The sequence below is a fragment of the Festucalex cinctus genome, chromosome 6, assembly GCF_051991245.1.
Source record: "Festucalex cinctus isolate MCC-2025b chromosome 6, RoL_Fcin_1.0, whole genome shotgun sequence".
In the NCBI taxonomy this organism is placed as follows: domain Eukaryota; kingdom Metazoa; phylum Chordata; class Actinopteri; order Syngnathiformes; family Syngnathidae; genus Festucalex; species Festucalex cinctus.
This window is the reverse complement of record NC_135416.1, coordinates 25720815-25741567: the sequence shown is the minus strand read 5'-3', so window position 1 is coordinate 25741567 and position 20753 is coordinate 25720815. Positions and strand designations below refer to the sequence as shown.

Below are 20753 nucleotides of genomic sequence, written 5' to 3'. Positions count from 1 at the left end.
CGTCTTCCTCAACCTTGGAACGACGCTACCAAAAGGCGGAATGTCTATTCGTTAAGTCATTTCCTTTCGAATTTAACACTACTTCCTGTTCACTTCAAAATAAAATCTTCACCTATACTGCAATGGCGCAAAGGAACAAAACAACTCTATAGCACAAAAAATGCGACACCGCAAAACAACAACAGGTTCAGTTACACTCCCACCTAATCAATATACTCACTAGGGGTGTGAATTGCCTAGTACCTGACGATTCGATTCGTATCACGATTCACAGGTCACGATTCGATTCGATACCGATTAATCCCGATACGAATTTATAAGTCGATTGTTGCGATTTTTTTTTCATTCAAATTTAGAAAATACTAATCAGTAAGCTTGTAGAGTGTAAGATTTATATGAAAATTTATTATTTATTTATCTGAAATTTCAGTCTTATAGAGGTTGTAATTTGTTTCATGTTTGAACAGCATTGAAATAAAATATTAAGGCTTAATGTTCCGTTCATATAACATTCTTCCATGCTTAAGGTGTGAATCCTAAAAAAAAAAAAAAAAAAAAAAATCGATTTTGCCTATTATTGAATCGATTCGAGAATCGCGCGATGTAGTATCGCGATATATCGCCGAATCGATTTTTTTTTTAACACCCCTAATACTCACTATAACTGATTATGGAATGGAGTAATAATGATTTCCTAATCAAAAATAACCTGTAACCTTTGACCTCTTTGAAACACATAGTCCTTAACGCATAAACATTAAACTGCAGAATATGATTGATCAGTCTCAAGGAGCAGAACCAGTTTCTGCACTGAGCGTTCCACGATAGAAAGTCTTCCAGAAGATTTTCCTCTCTCGATCTTCTTGTCTCCAAAAAGAATTTTCACCTTTCTCACGAGTCTATCTTGGTCGGTTACTATGTCCATTACGCGCGCTAATCTCCATTCGTTGCGTGGCAAATCATCCATCTTCTCCATGACAACATCTCCAACTTTCAAGTTTCTCCTGGGAGTGTGCCATTTGTGCCTTGCTGCGATGTTGGATAGATATTCCCTTTTCCGTTGGTGTTGCAGTTTGCTGTGGAAGTGAGCAGTAATCAGTTGTGTGACATGGTGATTCTTTGGAACTATTACTGGATGTTTCAGTCTGGAGGAGCATGAAGCATTTTTGAGCCTTCCTCCCACCTTAACCCCGGGTTTTCACTGGATGCGGTTGCGGTGCGGTTGCGGTGCGGTCCGGCGACGCAAGCAATTAGATTCCATTCATTCGAATGGTGCAGTTTACACCGCTTGCGGGTGCGTTGCGTGTCGACTGCGGAAGGCCTGCGGCGTGCCGCAAGCCTTCCGCAAGGATAGACCTATTTTCTATTTTTGCCGGACGCCGCAGCGGTAGGCCTCCGGCAAATGGCAAGCTAGCACAAAACATATCGAGCGGGACAGGAAGACCGAGGCAGTTTCAAAATACATTTCCGGTTACTTTTCAGAATAAAACACTCGCCAGCTCCTATTTCGCAAGTTTTTCAGCAAAACGTGACGTGGGCGTCGCCGGGCCATGTGCTCATTCACGGTTTAGACACCAGCGAACATGGACGAGGAGAGGTTTATATTGGAGGTGGACAACCACAAAATATATATGACACGGCACATCCTTTTTATAAGGACTGTAATGTATTGTGAGTTTGATGTTCGCGATTGCTTGTTGTGCCCGTCTCGCTTGCCGTACTGAGCGGCAGCCGGACGCGGAAAACAGAAATAAAGAGTGGACCCGCACTGACCCGACTCTCGTTATTAATATACTTTACAAGGACAACAAAAAAAGGATGCTGCATGGAATCTCATAGCAGAAGAAGAAGAAAAGGTAAAATCAAAAGAAGTCCACCTCGTTGTGAAATGCCACATGATCGCGCGCGCGCGGTCCCGCGAGACACGTTGGGAAGTGGGCGGCGACGGAGCTGCCGGACCGCAGCTGTGCGGAGCCGGTGTGGATTGACAAAAAAATTGACCCGTCCGGAGCACGCAGTCAAGACGCACCGCACCGCAACCGCATCCAGTGAAAACCCGGGGTAACTCTTTGACTGCCAGCCATTTTCGGAAAAGGTAACCCCATAGTGCCAGCTGATTTACAGAATTTTACCGATCTTTCAAGCTCCACAGAAAATGTTGTGTTAGGACTATGGAAACGCGGATACTACCAAATGAAAGATTGAAATCTCATCTTTCATCTAAAAAAGAAAGTTTGTTTCTACCTTATTCGGATCTTCAGTAATCAACAATAGAAAACAGCTTCGTTTCACCCAAATCCTCTATTTTCTTCCAAAATACGGAGAAATCAAGCTTTTTGTGAAACAATGTTCATGCACTCTAGTGAATTTGGCACTTTATTTTTTTGCATGAGTGATTCTACAAACACCTAAACTTCTATAAAACACTACCCCAACAATAACAAATGTTTTTTGATTGCAAAATAACAGTTTATTTACATGCAACAGTAGCAATCCGAACAAACAATTTGGAAAACTCTTTGCAAACTATTGTAATGTCTTGTATTGTCTGTTCATTGTTGTGCGTATTGGAGGGTGTGGCCAACGAAGTAGGATGTGACGTGAGAGAGACCGGAGGGGGGAGTTGAGGAAGTTGGGGCTGAGTTCGGCAGTCTGTGTGGGGAGTGTGTGAGCGTGAGTTGCGGCTAACAGTAACTCCTGTTGATTGTGTTTGTTACCGCTGTAGTTGTGGAATTAAAAGCGATCAGATTGGATCAGTGGCTGCGTGCATTCTTCATCACACGTAGGGGCATTACATTGGTGTCAGAAGTTTTGGATTCGCCGTCGTTCTCCTGATTGTGTGAGAGGATGTTCGGCGACCCACTCGGCACTCGGCGGAAGATAAAGGAGGAAGCCGTGGAGTGCGTGATTGACATGCCCGCATCAAGTTGTACTGAGAGCGGTCGTCATAAAGCTGTTACTTCGCGCCGAAGCGAGCGTGAACCCGCCAAAATCGGTCTGTGTGATGACGAGCCCGCCAAAATCGGACTACGGGACGACGTCCCGCGAGATGTCGCGGCGGGCCGGCTGGACGTAAACATTCATGGCGGCGCCCAGGAGCTCGCGTGGCCTGCCATCAAAGCACTCAAGTTCTCCGGGAAGGGGAGTTGGGAGGCATATAGGGCTCAATTTGAATTGGTGGCTGATGCAGCGGGATGGTCACAGAGGGCGAAAGCTGTGCAGTTGGCGCTATCGCTCACGGAGGACGCTACATCCTGTTTGCTGCTGCTGAACCGCGAGGAGAGACTTGATTATGACGCATTGGTGGGAGCGTTACAAAGGCGGTTTGGAGAGTTTAACTTGCGTGACTCGCTGCGCTGTGAATTTAAGCAGCGTGAAAGACAGCCAGGTGAGCCGCTACGTTACCTCGCACATGAGATAGAGAGCCTGGGTCGGCGCGCATATGCTGGAATGCCCAACGCGGTCCAAAACGAACTGATACGGGACCAGTTTATTCAAGCTCTCAGACCAGATGAGCTGCGCATGCACGTGCAGCTCGCTCACCCACCAGCCCTGGGAGAGGCGCTTGATCTCGCCACGGAGAGGGAGATTGCAGCCAAGGGGGCGCTCCAGACATTGGCTTGCCCCGTTTCTGCGACCTCGGTGACGGAGGGAGGGGAGCGCAGACCTGCATGGGTGGATGAGCTAGTGTGTGCAATAAAGACCCGCCCAGCACAACAGGAGGAAGGGAGTGATCGAAAAATGCGCCCAGCTGTCTGCTGGGGATGTGGGCAACCAGGTCATCTGCTTCGCCGCTGCCCAAAGATGACGAAGCAGCAGGGAAACGAAAAAGGGTCCGTGTAGACCGGACTACGCGGACCCCTCCAGTTGTTTACCGGGAATTGCAACCTGCATGCGGAGAAGATGTGTGCAGGGACCCACACGTCCAGGACGAGACTGTTGTAATGGTGGGCTGGACGGATGTGGGGGACCCCAGTCTTGTTCACTTGCAGATTGGGGACGTTTCCTGCACTGCCCTGGTGGACACTGGCTCTTCAGCCACGATTGTGAGGCCTGACGTTGTTCCAGTGGGAACCGTCTTGAGACCAACCCTCACAGAACTGAGGACCGTGACCGGTGAAACATCCCGGATGAGAGGAAGAGGGACATTTGTGTTTGTCCTTGGAGATCTGTCAACAACTCACTCAGCCTGGGTGGCTGACATTTGTGACTCTTGTATACTAGGTCGGGACTTTTTGAAAGCTGCAAATATTGTGGTGGACTTGGGAGCTGGGGTGCTCATCCTGCCGAGTGGTCAGCATGTGAAGCTGATTACAGCCTGTCAGCAGGGTGCTGAGGGGGTGACCATTAAAACCGCAAATCCAGAAGTGACGAGTCCGCCGGTGTGGGCGCCACACTCAACCCCACTACAACCGACGGTAGATTGGGTAGAGTTCGCTCGCCCTGAGATGGACAGACCACTGGGGGGAGTGATGGCATCAAGCCCAACCGTGTCAGTTGCAGTAACCCCAGGCCGGCCAGCAGAGAGCCGGATGGGGGCGATTCGGTCCATCTGGGAGAAGAACTGTGATGGCCTGGATGTCGTACAGCAGGAACAGCTGTGGCAGGTGCTGTGGGACTTTGAAAGCATTTTTGCCCTCACTGAGAATGAAGTGGGTCTCACCCACCTGGTGGAGCATCACATTGACACTGGGAATGCGCGGCCAGTCAAGGTACGCCCCCGACGCCTACCTTTGGTCCGGCAGGAGGCCGCTGACCAGGAGGTCCATGCGATGCTAGAGGCAGGGATCATAGAGCCATCCAACAGTCCCTGGGCATCTGCCGTGGTCATGGTGCCCAGAAAAAAGAGCTCCAGGCCCCGGTTCTGTGTAGATTACAGGCCGCTCAATAAGGTGACCAAGAAGGACTGCTACCCGCTTCCGCGGATCGACGACACATTGGACCTGGTGTCCGGGTCTGCGTGGTTCTCCTCGCTTGACCTGCGCAGTGGTTACTGGCAGGTCCCCCTCACGGCTGAGTCGAGACCTAAGACGGCGTTCTGCACAGCCAGAGGACACTGGCAGTTTAAGGTCATGAGTTTTGGGCTGTGCAATGCGCCAGGGACATTTGAACGACTGATGGACACAGTGCTGGCCGGTGTTTCAAGACAAAGTTGTTTGGTGTACTTGGACGACGTCCTTGTCCACGGTGGGTCTTTCCCGGCCGCGCTAGAGTCTCTGAAGCTGGTGCTGAGGAGAATTGCAGCGGCTGGACTGAAACTGCACCCAGAAAAGTGCCACTTCATGCAGCGGGAGGTGGAGTTCCTGGGCCACCGAGTGAATGGTGAAGGCATCAGCACACTGGAAGGGAAGATCAGCGCCATCAAAGACTGGCCGGTCCCGAGGGACCAGAAGGAGCTGAAGAGCTTCCTGGGGCTGGCCTCGTACTACAGGAGGTTCGTGAAGGGATTTTCTTGCATTGGAGCACCCCTGTTCCGCCTCCTTCAAGCTAACCAATCCTTCACGTGGACGCCAGCCTGTGAGGGGGCGTTCTCCAGTCTAAAGAGGGCCCTCATGGACGCTCCTGTTCTCACCCCGCCGGACCCGGCATTGTCTTTTGTGTTGGACACGGACGCTAGCAACGTCGGCATGGGGGCGGTGCTTTCGCAGGTGGGTCCGGAGGGTGAGCGAGTGGTGGCCTACTTTAGCCGTATTTTCAACAAGAGTGAACGGCGCTACTGCGTCACAAGGCGTGAACTGCTGGCAGTTGTCTTGGCCACACGCCATTTCAAATATTACCTGTGTGGCGTGCCCTTCACCATCCGGACAGACCACGCTGCACTGCAGTGGTTGATGTCATTCAAAGAACCAGAAGGCCAAGTTGCACGGTGGCTGGAGGAGCTGCAGGCATTTCATTTCACTGTGGTGCATCGAGTTGGGGCTCAACACACCAATGCTGATGCTCTTTCTCGGCGTCCATGTGCTTTGGATGGCTGCAGCTATTGTGACCGGCGGGATGCCAGAGAGCTGGAGCTGCGGGGAGAGGAGGCTGCAGGGGGACCTTCATGCTGCACTCTAGAAGCCGTGGATGTCTCAGAGTGGGCTGCCAAGCAGGAAGATGACCATGATCTCAAACAGGTGCGACAGTGGGTCCAGAGTGGCAGGAGGCCACCCTGGGAAGCCGTGATGGGACTTTCCGTTGGCACCAAGGGCCTTTGGAGCAAGTTTGCTGTCTTACGCATAAAGGACGGCGTGTTGCAGCGTGCATGGAAAGAACCAGCCACCGGAGAAGAGAGATGGCAGGTGGTGGTGCCCGGAACTCTCAGAGAGGCGGTGTTGAGAGCATGTCACGGGGGAACTGGCTCGGGACACTTCGGCAGCGCAAAAACCCTCCGACGGCTCCGCCAGGGGTTCTATTGGGGCCAACATAGACGTGATGTGGAGGATTTCTGTCGGCGGTGCGATGAGTGTGCAGCTTACAAGGGGCCCCAAGACCAGTCGCACGCACCACTTCAACAACAAGCGGTTGGTGCACCCATGGAAAGGGTTGCTGTGGACATTATGGGTCCTTTTCCTCTGACGGACAGAGGGAATCGGTATGTGCTCTGTGCGATGGACTACTTCACAAAGTGGCCAGAGGCATACGCACTGCCTGACCAGGAGGCGGGGACAGTAGCTGATGCGCTACTGGAAGGCATGTTCAGCAGGTTCGGGGCTGCAGATATTCTCCACAGTGACCAGGGCCGAAATTTTGAGTCTAAAGTTTTTGCAGCTCTTTGTGAACGTTTGGACATGCAGAAGACACGCACCACCCCCTTGCATCCGCAGAGTGATGGTTTGGTGGAACGATTCAACCGCACCATGCAGCAGCAGCTCGCTATCCTGACCTCCGAACACCAGCGTGATTGGGACCAGCACATCCCGCTGGTGCTAATGGCTTATCGGTCAGCCGTGCAGAGTTCCACCAGCTGCACACCTGCTCTGCTGATGCTGGGACGCGAGATCCGGACTCCAGCGGAGTTGGCGTTCGGGAGACCACCAGGCAGTGCAGAGGACCGGCCCGGGCTGGAGTACGCCCGGAAACTGCAGGATCGGATGGAGGCAGCACATGCATTCGCCCGTGACCAGCTGGAAAAGGCCGGCGTGCGACAAAAGAGGAACTATGATGTGCGGAGTAAAGGGCGGAACTTTCAGATCGGTGAGCTGGTCTGGGTGTACACACCCAAAAGAAAGAAGGGGCGCTGCCCCAAGTTTGACAGTCATTGGGATGGGCCCTGTAGGGTTCTCGAGCAGGTGGGGGAGGTGGTGTATCGGGTGGCAGTTCCCCCTAGGGGCAGGCGGGTTGCCCTGCATCGGGACAGGCTGGCTCCGTACCGGGGCATTGGTGTTCCTGCTTTTGAGGCGGGCCCCGCTTCGCCCAACGTTTCGGGACAGGCTGGAGATCCACGTTCCACAGTCGTCCCCGAGAATGTTCAGCCGTCTGGAGATGGGCCCGGTTCAGGCCAGGGCCGACCCCGGAGACGGAGGCGAAGACCGCGGCGATTAGAAGATTTTTTTGTTTACCCCTCGGGACGAGGGGCTTCATAAAGGGGGAGGCAGTGTAATGTCTTGTATTGTCTGTTCATTGTTGTGCGTATTGGAGGGTGTGGCCAACGAAGTAGGATGTGACGTGAGAGAGACCGGAGGGGGGAGTTGAGGAAGTTGGGGCTGAGTTCGGCAGTCTGTGTGGGGAGTGTGTGAGCGTGAGTTGCGGCTAACAGTAACTCCTGTTGATTGTGTTTGTTACCGCTGTAGTTGTGGAATTAAAAGCGATCAGATTGGATCAGTGGCTGCGTGCATTCTTCATCACACGTAGGGGCATTACACTATTTACACGTGCGCAACAGTTTTTGTCAGTCTGCTTCTGCATGGACTGATTTGCGTAAAGGTTGGTATGATGAACGATGTGCTGGAGAAGTTCATCCGTGATGAAGAGCTCCAGGATGTCAGCTGGCAGGTGGGAATTCAGCTCTGCTGCAGCATCCCTTGGTCCTGGTTTTGCAGCAAAGGGGAAGATGGTTGGCTCCCAGCCGAATTCATCAACTTCAAGCCATCCAGAGTCTTTGGGATCTGCAAATATACATTTCAATATCATATATTATTTTAGAGCACTGTTATGCAATGTGTTTGTGTGTGTGCATGTTTACCTTTTTTTCTTGGATGTATTGGTTGATGCACATTCTGTAAATTATAGAAGACATTTACCATCAAATATTTTATTAGTGCTGTGGAGAATCTTTTTTTTTTTTTTTTTTTTTTTAGACTCATCACAGCCATCTAGTGGCCAGGAATACTCATTATAGTAACCCGGTCGGCTTGATACTTGGAGCACAGCTGCCCAAGGCTTTCCTCCACCCGTTTCCATAAAAAAAACATAGTAAGACGTCAATTGACGTCTATGGCGGCCAATCCTAGGATTATGCTGAACGTTTTTAAACGTTTATGGCGGTCAAAGAGTTAAGGAGTCGTCGCTGCCAAGAAAAGTGTCCATTTGAAATAGTTTGCCTTTGTGAGGAAGTGCCTTTCCATTTTTTAGCATCTTTATGTTCTCTGCATCCTCACTTTCTTTGATGTCTTTCAAAATTACACTTTGTGCGTTTTGTCTTTCTTGTACTGTACTATGACTTGTTGTTTTATCTCCTTTGGCGAAGCGAATGAGTCGAGCAATGGCTTGAGTGGCTTTGTACCATGAGGAGAACTTTGTTAACTTGTCTGATATTCCTTTGTGTTCTGTTTTGAGTGTGTTTAATCCATGTACCTTTTTGACCTCTCTTGTCTCTCTGTGCACTTCTTCTGCATTACCCTTTTCTATGACTTCACTCATGAAGTTCACAGATTTGCTCTTTTTTTCTTTCATTTTTGCTCAGTTTGTTTTTAAGACTTTGAAGTCGCACTGTAGCCACTTGCTTATTGTTTGGCAGGTATGATCTTTCCTTAAATGGGAGTGGCATTTCATAATGTCCTTCTGTGTTTTTGTTAGTGCCTTTTTTCAATGTGTTCAGAAAGAGAATGTCATCTTGAGACACTGACTTGTCATCCTTGTTATCATTCTTGAAGTCGGACTCGAGAACATTTAGTGCATCTGCTGGAGTCACCAGCGGGAAGCTCTTTGACTGTGACTCTGTGAAACACAGTGGACATGCTTAAAGAGTCATTTTGTGATGATGAAGATCCAACAATACTACATCCCAATGTTGTGCGGACTGCATAGGGTTCGTTCTCTTCTCCCAAAATTACCTGTCTGGGAGCCAGTGCCTTTGAACAGCTGTAGCCAATTAATAAACCAACTTCACATTCTAACTGTGGGGGAATCTCGTTCACTATTGCCTTGAGATGATTCCATTGCCTTGCCGTGTCACAGGTAGGGATGTGGGAGCGGTTCACAGGTATACAGTCTTTGGTGTAAGCAGGAGGGAGTTCGATCACTTCGGAAGAGTTGTAGCCTCTAACCTTGAGACCAGAGACGCGTTTACTTGGCACTACAGTATCCTTGCCAAGCATTGTAGTTAGCCTTAACGTTATTGGAGTGGACTCTACCTTAAGACTATTAGACACATCTGTGTCAACAAACACTGTGTCACTTTGGGTGTCCAAGAGTGCATAAACTAGCCTTTCTGTATGTGAATGTGGTTCTGAAGAAACCCATACTGGTACAATCATAGAGGTACTGACACATTGCCCATTAGGTTCTGCATTGAGAGAAAGGGTAGTTGCTGCCTGTTCTGCGTTGTCTTGAGTTGAGTTATTATTTGATTTGTTGTAGTCATAGCTGAAGTCGTGTAAGCAAGTTGGGTGTTTTTTCTTACAAATGTCGCATTCAAATCGGTGATGACAATTCTTTACATTGTGTCCAGGTTTGAGACAGCCATAACAGAGTTTGTTCTCCCTTATGTACGTCCTTCGTTCTGCAAGTGATTTGCCTTGAAACTGTGGGCAAATGTGAAGATGATGTCCATTTTCTTGACAAAGCATGCATGGTGGTTTGACACTTGGCCTTTGTTTTGTATTTTCAGTCTCTGTTACTGCTTGTGTGTTGAGAACACTGGAGGTGGGTCCTTTTTCCTTTTGATATTTTTTTACCAGCATTTGTAGTGTAGTCTGTTGAATGGAGCGCTTGAAATGATGTAATCGGATTGCAGACGATATCCGCTTCAAATGACATGAACTCAGCAAAGTCCTTTAAACTTGGAAATTTCCCATTTTCTTTCATGAACTGGGTAGTTTGACGATTCCACCTTACAACAGCCCAGTCAGGTAACTTTTGTACAAGTTTTTGGTTCTCTTCACAATCATTGAGAATTTGTAAGCCTTCAATGTGAGGCATAGCTTCATAACATGTTTTAATGAAATCAGCAAATGCCCTAAATCCCGCTGAGTCCTTTGTTTGTATCTTTGGCCACTTTGCCAACCTTTCTCTGAATGCTTTCTGTATGATAAATGAATGTCCATACCTTTGGTTGAGGCGTTCCCATGCGTCCTTGTATGCATCACTGTCATTCCTGTAGAAGATGCCATCAAGAGCGTTTCGAGCTGGACCTTCCACGTATTTCTTCAAGTAGTGCAGTTTGTCAGCAGGTGAGATGTTCTTTTTATCAATGAGTGCATTAAATGAGGCCTTCCACTCAATGAAGTGTACTGGATCACCTGTGAATGTCGAGGGCTCTGGCATTGGTAGCCTGTTCATGGCGACACTGTCCTGTAATGCTTGTGCTAAGTAAAGAATGTCTGATTGTGTAGGTGAGGTGGACACCATATTGCTCTTAGGAACTTGAATAGGAAATGTGGCAGGCCGCTGAACTACTCTGCTTGAGTCTGCAATGATGTGTTCATCACCCTCACTTTTAATCTCTTGATCATAAGCCATTAGTCTGGCGCGAGCCGACCTTATATTTGTTTTTGCCTGTATGTTTTCCAATTCACGTTTTTGAGTTTCAAGTGCCATTTTTTTCTTTTCTTCTAAAAGCTGAATCATTTCCTTCTGTTTTTCCTCTTCTAGTAGAACTTCATACTCCGCTTCCTGGGCTGCTAATTCTGCTGCAGCCTCTGCTCTCTTTATAGCTATGACTGCCTCGGCAGAGAATGTCTTATTGGATACGGAGTGCTGACTTGACAGCGAGCCAGATGAACTGTAGATGGAGTGAGCATACTCTGATTTGAGAAATTCACGCAGACGTATCTTTACTTGATCACTATCATAGTCATCTATGCCTGCCAGTCTTTCATGTGCAACTTTGATAATGTCTTTGGTGACTGCTTCACATGCATCCATAAGTCGCCTTGTATCACTGGAGGGAGTAATATGGTCCCTAATTTCCGTGTATAACTTAAGGACGCTGTCTCTTTCCTTCTCTACAATGTCCATGAGTGAAGCAATTTGACTATTTGAAATGTCACATTTTAATTGTTCTCGTGTGGTACGTACTTGTTTCTTCCATTCATCATATACTTTATAAAGCAGTTTCACCTTCCTGTGGGCTTCCTCCTCTTGATATAACTGCATCTTTTCTGTGGGTCTCCTTAGACCAGGGGTGGCAAACTGCGGTCCTCGAGGGCCGGTGTCCTGCAGGTTTTGCAGATTTCCCTACTCGAAGTGCAGCTGATTCCAATTAACAGGCTCGTTATCAGGTTTTTGCAGAGCTTGCTGATGAGCTGATCATGAATCAGCTGTGTTGAAGAAGGGAAATATCCAAAACCAGCAGGACTGCGGCCCTCGAGGACCAGATCTCGCCACCCCTGCCTTAGACGAACTGAGCATGACGGTTCCTCTTCCTCATCAAGCTGGAGGTCCTCCATGCGCTGTGATGTCTTTTTCGATGCTTCCATGTTGAGGCTGGGGCGATGCAGTTGATCATCAAATGCCGGATGTTAGGGCGGATGTTCTTGATTGGAGTTGTGGAGCTGGCACCTTGCTGTTGCGGCTCTCACTCTGACCTCGATGCTGAGCGTGGGTTGAACTTTTACTCAGTTTGGGTCGAGCTCTTACTGTAGCATCCCGGGTTGAATAAAGTTGGTCTCTCCAACGGATGGTTCACAATTTATTTTATTGACCTTTCCTTATCGTAAACACACCGTAAGAGCTACAATACAAAACAAAATAAATACCATTAACCACTCAAACGGCATGTTCCATACATACATTTTATTCCATTTAAACCCTGTACCACAAACGAATCACCTTATTGTTTTATCGTTTGCCTACAATTAACATAGTATATACAAAATGTAACCTTGCCCTTTGCTTTTACTTATAACGAAAAATAAACCATACTGAAATACAAATCCTTAGCAAAAATAAACAGAATCTTGAGCCTTAGCGTAGTGCGTTAGCACACTCTAGTGGGTGAAAATGATAGTACAGTATTTCACCACGCAGCAAATGATACAAACAACGTGAAATGTAACGATATTAATCAATTAACCATAAATATAACAAACACGAACCTCGTTCCCTTCTCAACCAGGTGCTAATGAGTAGTCGGTGAATCTTTAACCTTAGTTGTTTTCGTTCTATCTGGCTGCCGCGCACACACGTCTTCCTCAACCTTGGAACAACGCTACCAAAAGGCGGAATGTCCATTCGTTAAGTCATTTCCTTTCGATTTTTAACACTACTTCCTGTTCACTTCAAAATAAAATCGTCACATATACTGCAATGGCGCAAAGGAACAAAACAACTCTATAGCACAAAAAATGCGACACCGCAAAACAACAACAGGTTCAGTTACAGTTGTAAATACTGTCTTCCCACAGAAACGTCCTGCTGTTTATAGTAGTCGTGCAGGCAGCCACCAGACCAAAGCAGCAATCAATCGTGTCACCTTTGATCACCTCAACCCGTGTGAATTACGAATGATTGCTGGTTTGCAAAAACTTGTTTGAACCAGTCCGTGGGGTGACACAAAATGTTGGGGTTGGGTCTTTAAGCCACGGAAACTATTATCGTTGCATGAAAATGCCCCCCACCCCGCGAAAAAAATCAAATAAAATTTGGGGGCACCATCACACTTTTAAACTTAGGGCACCCAAAGGGGTAGCGGCGGTACTGCTTGTAGGCCTACCTGGTCAGGGGCCAATGACTTGTGGGCAGGATAGGCTCACTTACTCCCCTGTTGTTAGTTTATTTCCACTGCATGTGAAGAGTGGAAAAACAAAAAAACCTTATGATGAGAAATTATTCAATTGAGCTATGCTTTACATTTGTTTTCTTTTTCAATCCAATAATTTCAATGATTAATTTAATAATTCCTGTTAAAATACAGCAGTTTTGAGAGTCACATGAGTTATCACTTCCGTCATGCTTTAAACAAGCAAGCACACATCAATGAGGCAGGTGGGAGCGTGGCTTCACACGAGACACTACTCATTACATCACTGCATATGTTTTATAAGTTCGAGTCCAGGCATCGGCTTTCCTGGGTGGAGTTTGCATGTTCTACCCGTGACCGTGTGGGTCTTCTCCGGGTACTCCGGTCTCCTCCCACATTCCATGGACATGCTTGTCAGGTTCATTGAACGCTCTGAATTTGTCCCGAGGTGTGATTGTGAGCGTGGATGGTTGTTTGTCTCTGTGTGCCCTGCGATTGGCTGGCAACCAGTTCAGGTTGTACCCTGCCTACTGCCCGAAGCCAGCTGGGATAGGCTCCAGCACCCCCCGCGAGGATCGAGGATGGATGGATGTTTTGTTGCCCAACTAGCACCTTGTTTGTTTCCTTGTTTTTGTTTATTAAACATTTGTTTGAAGTTACTTCACCTCTACTTCAACGCATTTGGGTCCATCTCCACGCCCATGCTAAAGACATGATGAAGCCGTGGCACATCCTTGGGGCTTTCACTCCCCTTACTTCCTCGTTCCGAAGAAGACGGGTGATTTCCGCCCGATTCTGGTGTTGACCTTCCACATGCTGACTACAGCTGATGTTTAGCAGACGGTCGCCGACGGAGAGTGGTTCATTTCCATTGATGCCTACTTCCAAGTATTGCATTGTTATTGTACCTCACCACAGGCGATTTCTCCGCTTTGCCTACAGGCGATGTCACCGGCGGTGCCAGGTGCTCCCTTTCGGCCTCTCCCTCTAACTGAGGGTGTTCACTCGTGAAGGCAGCTCTTGCCTCCCTGCAATCGGAGGGCATGAAGGTTCTCCCTTATTTGGACAACTGGCTGGTGTGCGCGCCATCTTGTGCTTAGGCGGTCAGGGATTCCTCCATTCTGCTTCGCCATGTGTTGTAGTGTGGCGTCTAGGTCAATTTGGGGAAGTCGTCTCTGGTTCCCTCTCAGAGGATGGCATTCATCGACGTGATCTTGGACACCACAACCATGACAGCCCAGCCATCCCCTTTAACGGATAGATGATGTTCTTCGCCTCTTTTCTCTCTTTCATGCCAACAGGCTGCCACCTTTCATCCTCTTTCTGTGGCTTCTAGGCAAGCTGATGTCCTGGGCCTGCTGTCCTTGTACCTCCTGCAACGGTGGCTGAACGGCTTCCTCTTGGACCGTCGCGGGGGTTTTTAGGGAAGCAGTCTCTGATTTTGTTCCTCTCACCTCTATTGTTGTAGCCAATATCAACACATGTATTTCACTTTTTTTTTTTTTTTTTTTATGTTGTTAAATGTGTCTATTCCAACACTTGCTCAATAAGCACCAGTACAAAACCAATGTGTAGACTTCCAGCATGGCAGCTGTGGCTGCGTCCTGAGGTTTGTGGGATGTCACAGCAAAACCATAAGGAAGATCTCTCATAGAATTTATTCTTATTAAAACTCATTCACTGCCAGTCATTATAGAAAATTTTTACATTTCCAATACTCACGTGATATTCCATTCAATAATTATATATAAACCGAATCTACCAAATAACAGAATAGACTCCCTACTTTTTGTCCCGTCCCGTTCTTTTATAATTGACAGCAGAAAAATGTAGGTTTGCCAAAATACAGCCATTTCTCCCATGGACTCTGAAACTGTGTTTATTTCCTATAAAATGGGGCTATGATGTCATCTACCGGTGGTTGGGCATCAGTAAAGTTGTTTCCAAGTTTGATATTTACAGTGGAGCATGCTCAGATTCGCCCCCATTTAGCACCGCTCTAAAAAATACAATTGACAAGTATACTTGTCAAAGGCAGTGAATGAGTTAATGACTGGTAATAGATTAGCAATGTGGATTTTCTGACACATTGCTCTGAATAGTTCATTTGTTATCATGCTTGTAAAGAATCTGAATCGATATGTTCACACTGCTAGCACTAGTTGTTCGTTGCACATAAACATTCCAACATCCACTAAAGGTCAAATTCCACATCACATTTTTCTGTGGCTGAAGCAGTCTCAATGGCAGGAAGTCTGAATCACACAAGAAAGTAAGTAAACATCTCAGTGGCATGGATTTGTGTTTCATAGAGTTAAATTTTAGCCTGCATGACAAGCATAATAAACAAGTTATACCTACTATGTAAAATAATATGGATTTGTTCTAGACATTGAGTAACACCACAGTAATTTCTTACAGGGACTTCTATCTTTTGTATTGCTAGTAATAGTGATACTGTCACAGAGAGTGACAGCTTATACAACTATTGCAGATGATTACGTGAGTTCATCAGTGAGGTTCATAACTATAACTGTATGTATACGGTAGTATGGGGGGGATTCTAACCAAAAACACTGATAAACTTTCAATGGGGTATATGCCACGGAAGAGGCTTGACTGTTTTTTGCACAACAGTTTGTTTCCGGTTCGGTTTGCGACGTGTGGGCTGCGTCAAAAATACTTGTGCTTCCGGACTTTGTAGCCCTGGGTTGCGCGTTCGCAACCCGGACCGGAAATAAACTGATGTGCAAAATCACATCCCGCCTCTTCCGTGGCATATACCCCATTCTGTATGTTTTTCCATGAATCACGAATAACGATGGGAAAATCCTCACCGCACAAAAAAACAAGACGCCATTATGCCATGTAGTTGTAGTGACAGAAAAGTGACCAACACAAATCAATGTCACACTCATTTTTTACAGTGCAGTACACAATTTTATTTTAATATTTTTTTTAAATGTATAAATTGTTAAGAAATTACTGAATCAATGACTAAAAAATGCAACCATATTTCTATTAGGGTAACATTACTAACCACTTTTCTAAAAAAAAAACTATATATATATATTAAGGGTGTGAATTGCCTAGTACCTGACGATTCGATCCGTATCACGATTCATAGGTCACGATTCGATTCAATACCGATTAATCCCAATACGAATGTACAAGTCGATTGTTGTGATATCTTTACTCAAATTTAAAAAATACCATTCAGTAAACTTATACATGTACACTGTAAGATTTGTATGAAAATGTATTATTATCTGATAACTGTGAGCCACTGTATGTAACAGGTTTAACAACATTTTTCATGTTTGAACAGCATTGAAATAAAATATTAAGGCTAAATGTTCCATTAATATAACATTCTTCCATGCTTAAGGTGTGAAAGTTAGACGTTTTGTTGAATATTTTTCCATCAAAAATAGATGTTAAAAAAATCAATTCGGCTGCCTATTGAATCGATTCAAGAATTGCGTGCTGTAGTATTGCGATATATTGCCGAATCGATTTTTTTAACACCCCTAATATATGTGTGTGTGTGTGTGTATATATATATATATATATATATATATATATATATATATATATATATATATATATATATATATATATATATATACCAGATTTTCCGCACTACAAGGCGCACCTTCAATGAATGACTTGTTTTAAAAATTTTCCATATATAAGGCGCTACAGTAGAGGCTGGGGTTACGTTATGCATCCATTAGATGGTGCTGCGCTAAAGGGAATGTCAACAAAACAGTCAGGTAGGTCAGTCAAACTTTATTAATAGATTACAAACCAGCTTTCTGACAGCTCCATTCACTCCGAAAATGAATAAACAGCTGTTTTATTATATTCTCTGAGGTAAAGTATTAGTATTAGCTAGCGATCCAAGATGGCGGGATCTTCTGCGCATGCGCGTCACCGATCGTGCAGGGTCACCGATAGCGTCTTGACAGCGAGACCTGTTGCGGCTCAATATTGATCCATATATAAGGCGCACCGGATTATAAGGCGCATGGTCAGCTTTTGAAAAAATTGAAGGCTCTTAGGTGCGCCTTATAGTGTGGAAAATACGGTATATATATATATATATAATATATATATATATATATATATATATATATATATATATATATATATTGAGAGAGAGAGAGAGAATATACAAAAGACCTGGAATATTGTTGTTCTATGTAAACAGAGTAACAACAAATCCAGTTTTGAGAACAGTCAAAATGACGGCTCTGGGAGATCTAGTTTAATGAAAAATGATATATACGGGTCTATTGGTTTTGTGTGTCAAAAGTTACCATCGGAATTGGTACTTGGAATCAATGACTCGATTTGAATACTTCTATTGGTATCGGCCTGAGGAAAAAAAAGGTATAATATCACTGTTGTAACTTTTCTTTTCTCCACTTGATGATGGTCTTCGCTGTGTTCCATGGTTAAATGCTTTGGAAATTCTTTTGTTCTCCTTACTCAGGGTTTTTCCTTGCTCAAATTCAGGCATCACCCTGGCTATGATGGGTGACTACCGATACCAGGTATCGGTATTGGTGCCAATATCAGTCTTATTTTAAGGTATCGTACTCCCGGTGGTGAAAGATGCCATTATGGGCCACTCTCCTGCAGCCATTTTACGGTCAATGACTAGAAATTAGAAATTATATGAATACAAATGCGTCATTAATTTTTGACATTTTTTTTAAACTACAATCATTAAAAATTCATCCACTAGTTAAGAATCAAATTATAAATGTGGTTCAGCGTTGTTGTAAAACACTATTATGTTTATTGTAGGGGTGTGAATTGCCTAGTACCTGACGATTCGATCCGTATCACAATTCATAGGTCACGATTCGATTCGATGCCGATTAATCCCGATATAAATTTACAAGTCGATTGTTACGATTTTGTTTTACTCAATTTAGAAAATACCATTCAGTAAACTTGTACATGAACACTGTAATATTTGTATGAAAATTTATTATTTATTGATCTTAAACTTCAGTGTTATAACTGTGAGCCACTGTATTTAACAAACAGGTCGTAACCTTTTTCATGTTATAACAGCAATGAAATAAAATGTTACGGCTTAATGTTCCATTAATACAACATTCTTCCATGCTTAAGGTGTGAAAGTTAGACGTTTTGTTGAACATTTTTTCATCAAAAATGGATGTTAAAAAATCGATTCGGCTGCCTATTGAATCGATTCGAGAATTGCGTGCTGCAGTATCGTGATATATTGCCGAATCGATTTTTAACACCCCTAATATATATATATCTGCGATTGGTTGGCAACCAGTCCAGGGTGTCCCCCGCCTACTGCCCAGAGCCAGCTGAGATAGGCGCCAGCAGCCCCCGCGACCCTTGTGAGGAATAAGCGGTCAAGAATATATGTGTGTGTGTGTATATTGTACACTTTATTATAAATTTAGACATAAATTGAGATATAAAATGTGCGCTAAATTTGCGATTAATTATTGAAGTCATGCGATTAACTACCATTATTTTTTTATTTTTATACATTGTTTGAAACATTATTATTATTATTATTATTATTATTATTATTATTATTATTATTATTATTATTATTAATTCAATCTCTGGTGTAATGACCTTATTTATTGATTGATTACATTTTTATGTTATTTTATTTTTATTACTATTATTATTAATTCAATCTCTGGTGTAATAACCTTATTTATTGATTGATTGAATTATTTATTTTATTTTATTATCTGTTCTTATTGCTGCTGGACATGTAAATTTCCCAGAGGGAGTCATCCCAAAGGGATCAATAAAGTAAAGTCTAAGTCTACAAACCTGATAGCTGATCCCACGGGTTCTTTATCTTTAATGTATTTCAAAAGAAAAGTCTCAACTTGGTTATTTCATTTTGGATGCATCTCATGATCATTTTTCAATGGGCAACATTGGACAAACACATATGTCAATGACCTATATACTGTCTATACCTCTAAAATGTGCACTCAGTTCCTACATAGATTGTTTGACATATAACGCAGTAAAATCACATTTCATATCTGAATTATTTTCCCTCTTTCAATTTCTCCTTGTATTATTTATTTGTTTCCTGACTGATTACAGAATGCTGCCCTCCAAACACACACCCGCCGACTCAATCCCACCTCACGCTGTGATGCAGCTAGCAAAGGCATGGCTTGCGGAGGACACACCAAACTTTGACCCCGCTGGAGTATGTGTGGGGTCACAGGAGGTGGAGGCAAGATTGTTGTGTAAAAGCCCACACAGTATCTTGGCGGGAAGTCCCTTCTTTACAGCCGTGTTCACTGAGGTCGGCTGCACCGTCAATTGGATTTACCAGGATGGAGATGAAATTGGTCAGTATTGCATGTTATCAGATTATCTTTAAAAAAAAAAAAAAAAAAAAAAAGTAGATAGATTGAGCTCCAAATCAGTATGACTATAAACGATTTTAATAAACTTCCAGGAAAATATGAGACCTGCAAGACACTGACTCTGATATGCAACAGATTCCGAGCTCGTACACAATCTTGTTCGGAGAAGCTGGACAACTGGCAATTTGTTATTATTTCAAAACCATATAACAATGTAAATAAAGGGTTCGGAAAATGAATGAATGAATGAATAAATGAATGAAACCCATTTCAACAACAAAAAGAGGAATTGTGGGCTCTATCAGTGCTAACCAGTGAGGTACACGGCACAGTTAACTTTGACGGTGCTGTTAACAAACAGCGTGACTAACCATGTTTTACACAACACATATTTAATGGCCGTTATAAACGGTGGGTTAAGAATTTAACCGGCGGTTAGGGGTTTTAAACAGTGGTTAAAATAACCGAGAATTGAACAACCGGGCCCTGTTTGTCTGACAAACATACTATGTACAGGGCATCATAAGCCCCTGATATGAGCTTTGCAGCAATTACACCAACCATCCTCTGAACGCCCTAATAGGTCGCTTGCACATGTCGTCACTTCCGCCTCGGATTTCTCGTAGTCGCCATGCTGGGTGGCCTCCATTTACGTAGCGATTCGGTCTAACACGTATCTATCACGTTTGTTTTCTGCGTTTAAAATTGTACATTGTTGCTGCATCGTTGGCTGTTCGAACAAAGCCAAGGGGGAAAATGGTCGGTCTTTTTTCCGAATTCCGAAAATAATTAGGAACCAGGGCCTGGAGACAGAGGAGTGCGGACTCCGGAGGGAAGTCGTTACTTTGGGCTCGTGTGTGCAGCGATCACTTTGTGACCGGTAAGCTTGTTTACCTTTATTTAATGCATGAGGATTAATAACGTTTCGACCGCCCATATATGGGCAAGTTGCTTATGTTTTGGATTCATGAGTAAGCAAGTTCGGTAGTACAAGCTGGCTAGCGGACGTTAGCCGAAAGCTAACATCGAACATTTTCACCCAAGTAGTGCCAGTGCAAAGTGTTTACTGCTGAAATTGGATTGATTAGTCTTGGGCTTTTAATGCCGATGACATGTTTTTTGGTGGCAAAATGTAAACTTGGAAAAAAAAAAGAGACAGAAGGGGCTGATGCAAGAAAACAGACCCCCGGGGGTGATGCAAGAAAACAGACCCCCGGTAGCCTACACATCATGCTAAAGAACTTATTCAC

General features: G+C 44.8%; 1 protein-coding gene across 1 annotated transcript; it reads right to left on the bottom strand.

The window, feature by feature from the left end:
* Positions 1 to 7859: 7859 nt before the first annotated feature.
* On the bottom strand, positions 7860 to 12581 carry LOC144021358 (uncharacterized). Its single transcript, XM_077525590.1, has 4 exons — positions 12459 to 12581; positions 10469 to 12094; positions 8165 to 8198; positions 7860 to 8087 (listed from the first exon to the last, which is right to left on the bottom strand). The coding sequence occupies exons 2-4, from the start codon at positions 11515 to 11517 to the stop codon at positions 7983 to 7985; spliced, it is 1188 nt and encodes a 395-aa protein (XP_077381716.1). The 5' UTR covers positions 11518 to 12094; positions 12459 to 12581; the 3' UTR covers positions 7860 to 7982.
* Between the last annotated feature and the right edge of the window lie 8172 nt (positions 12582 to 20753).

What these genes read in the sequence shown, in the direction of transcription:
- LOC144021358 (XM_077525590.1), bottom strand. Translation starts at nt 11,517, where the DNA reads ATGCAGTTATATCAAGAGGAGGAAGCCCACAGGAAGGTGAAACTGCTT. An exon ending in TGGGAACGCCTCAACCAAAG is followed by an intron (nt 8,199 to 10,468) that starts GTATGGACATTC and finishes TATAATTTACAG; the next exon opens with AATGTGCATCAACCAATACA. An exon ending in AATACATCCAAGAAAAAAAG is followed by an intron (nt 8,088 to 8,164) that starts GTAAACATGCAC and finishes GTATATTTGCAG; the next exon opens with ATCCCAAAGACTCTGGATGG.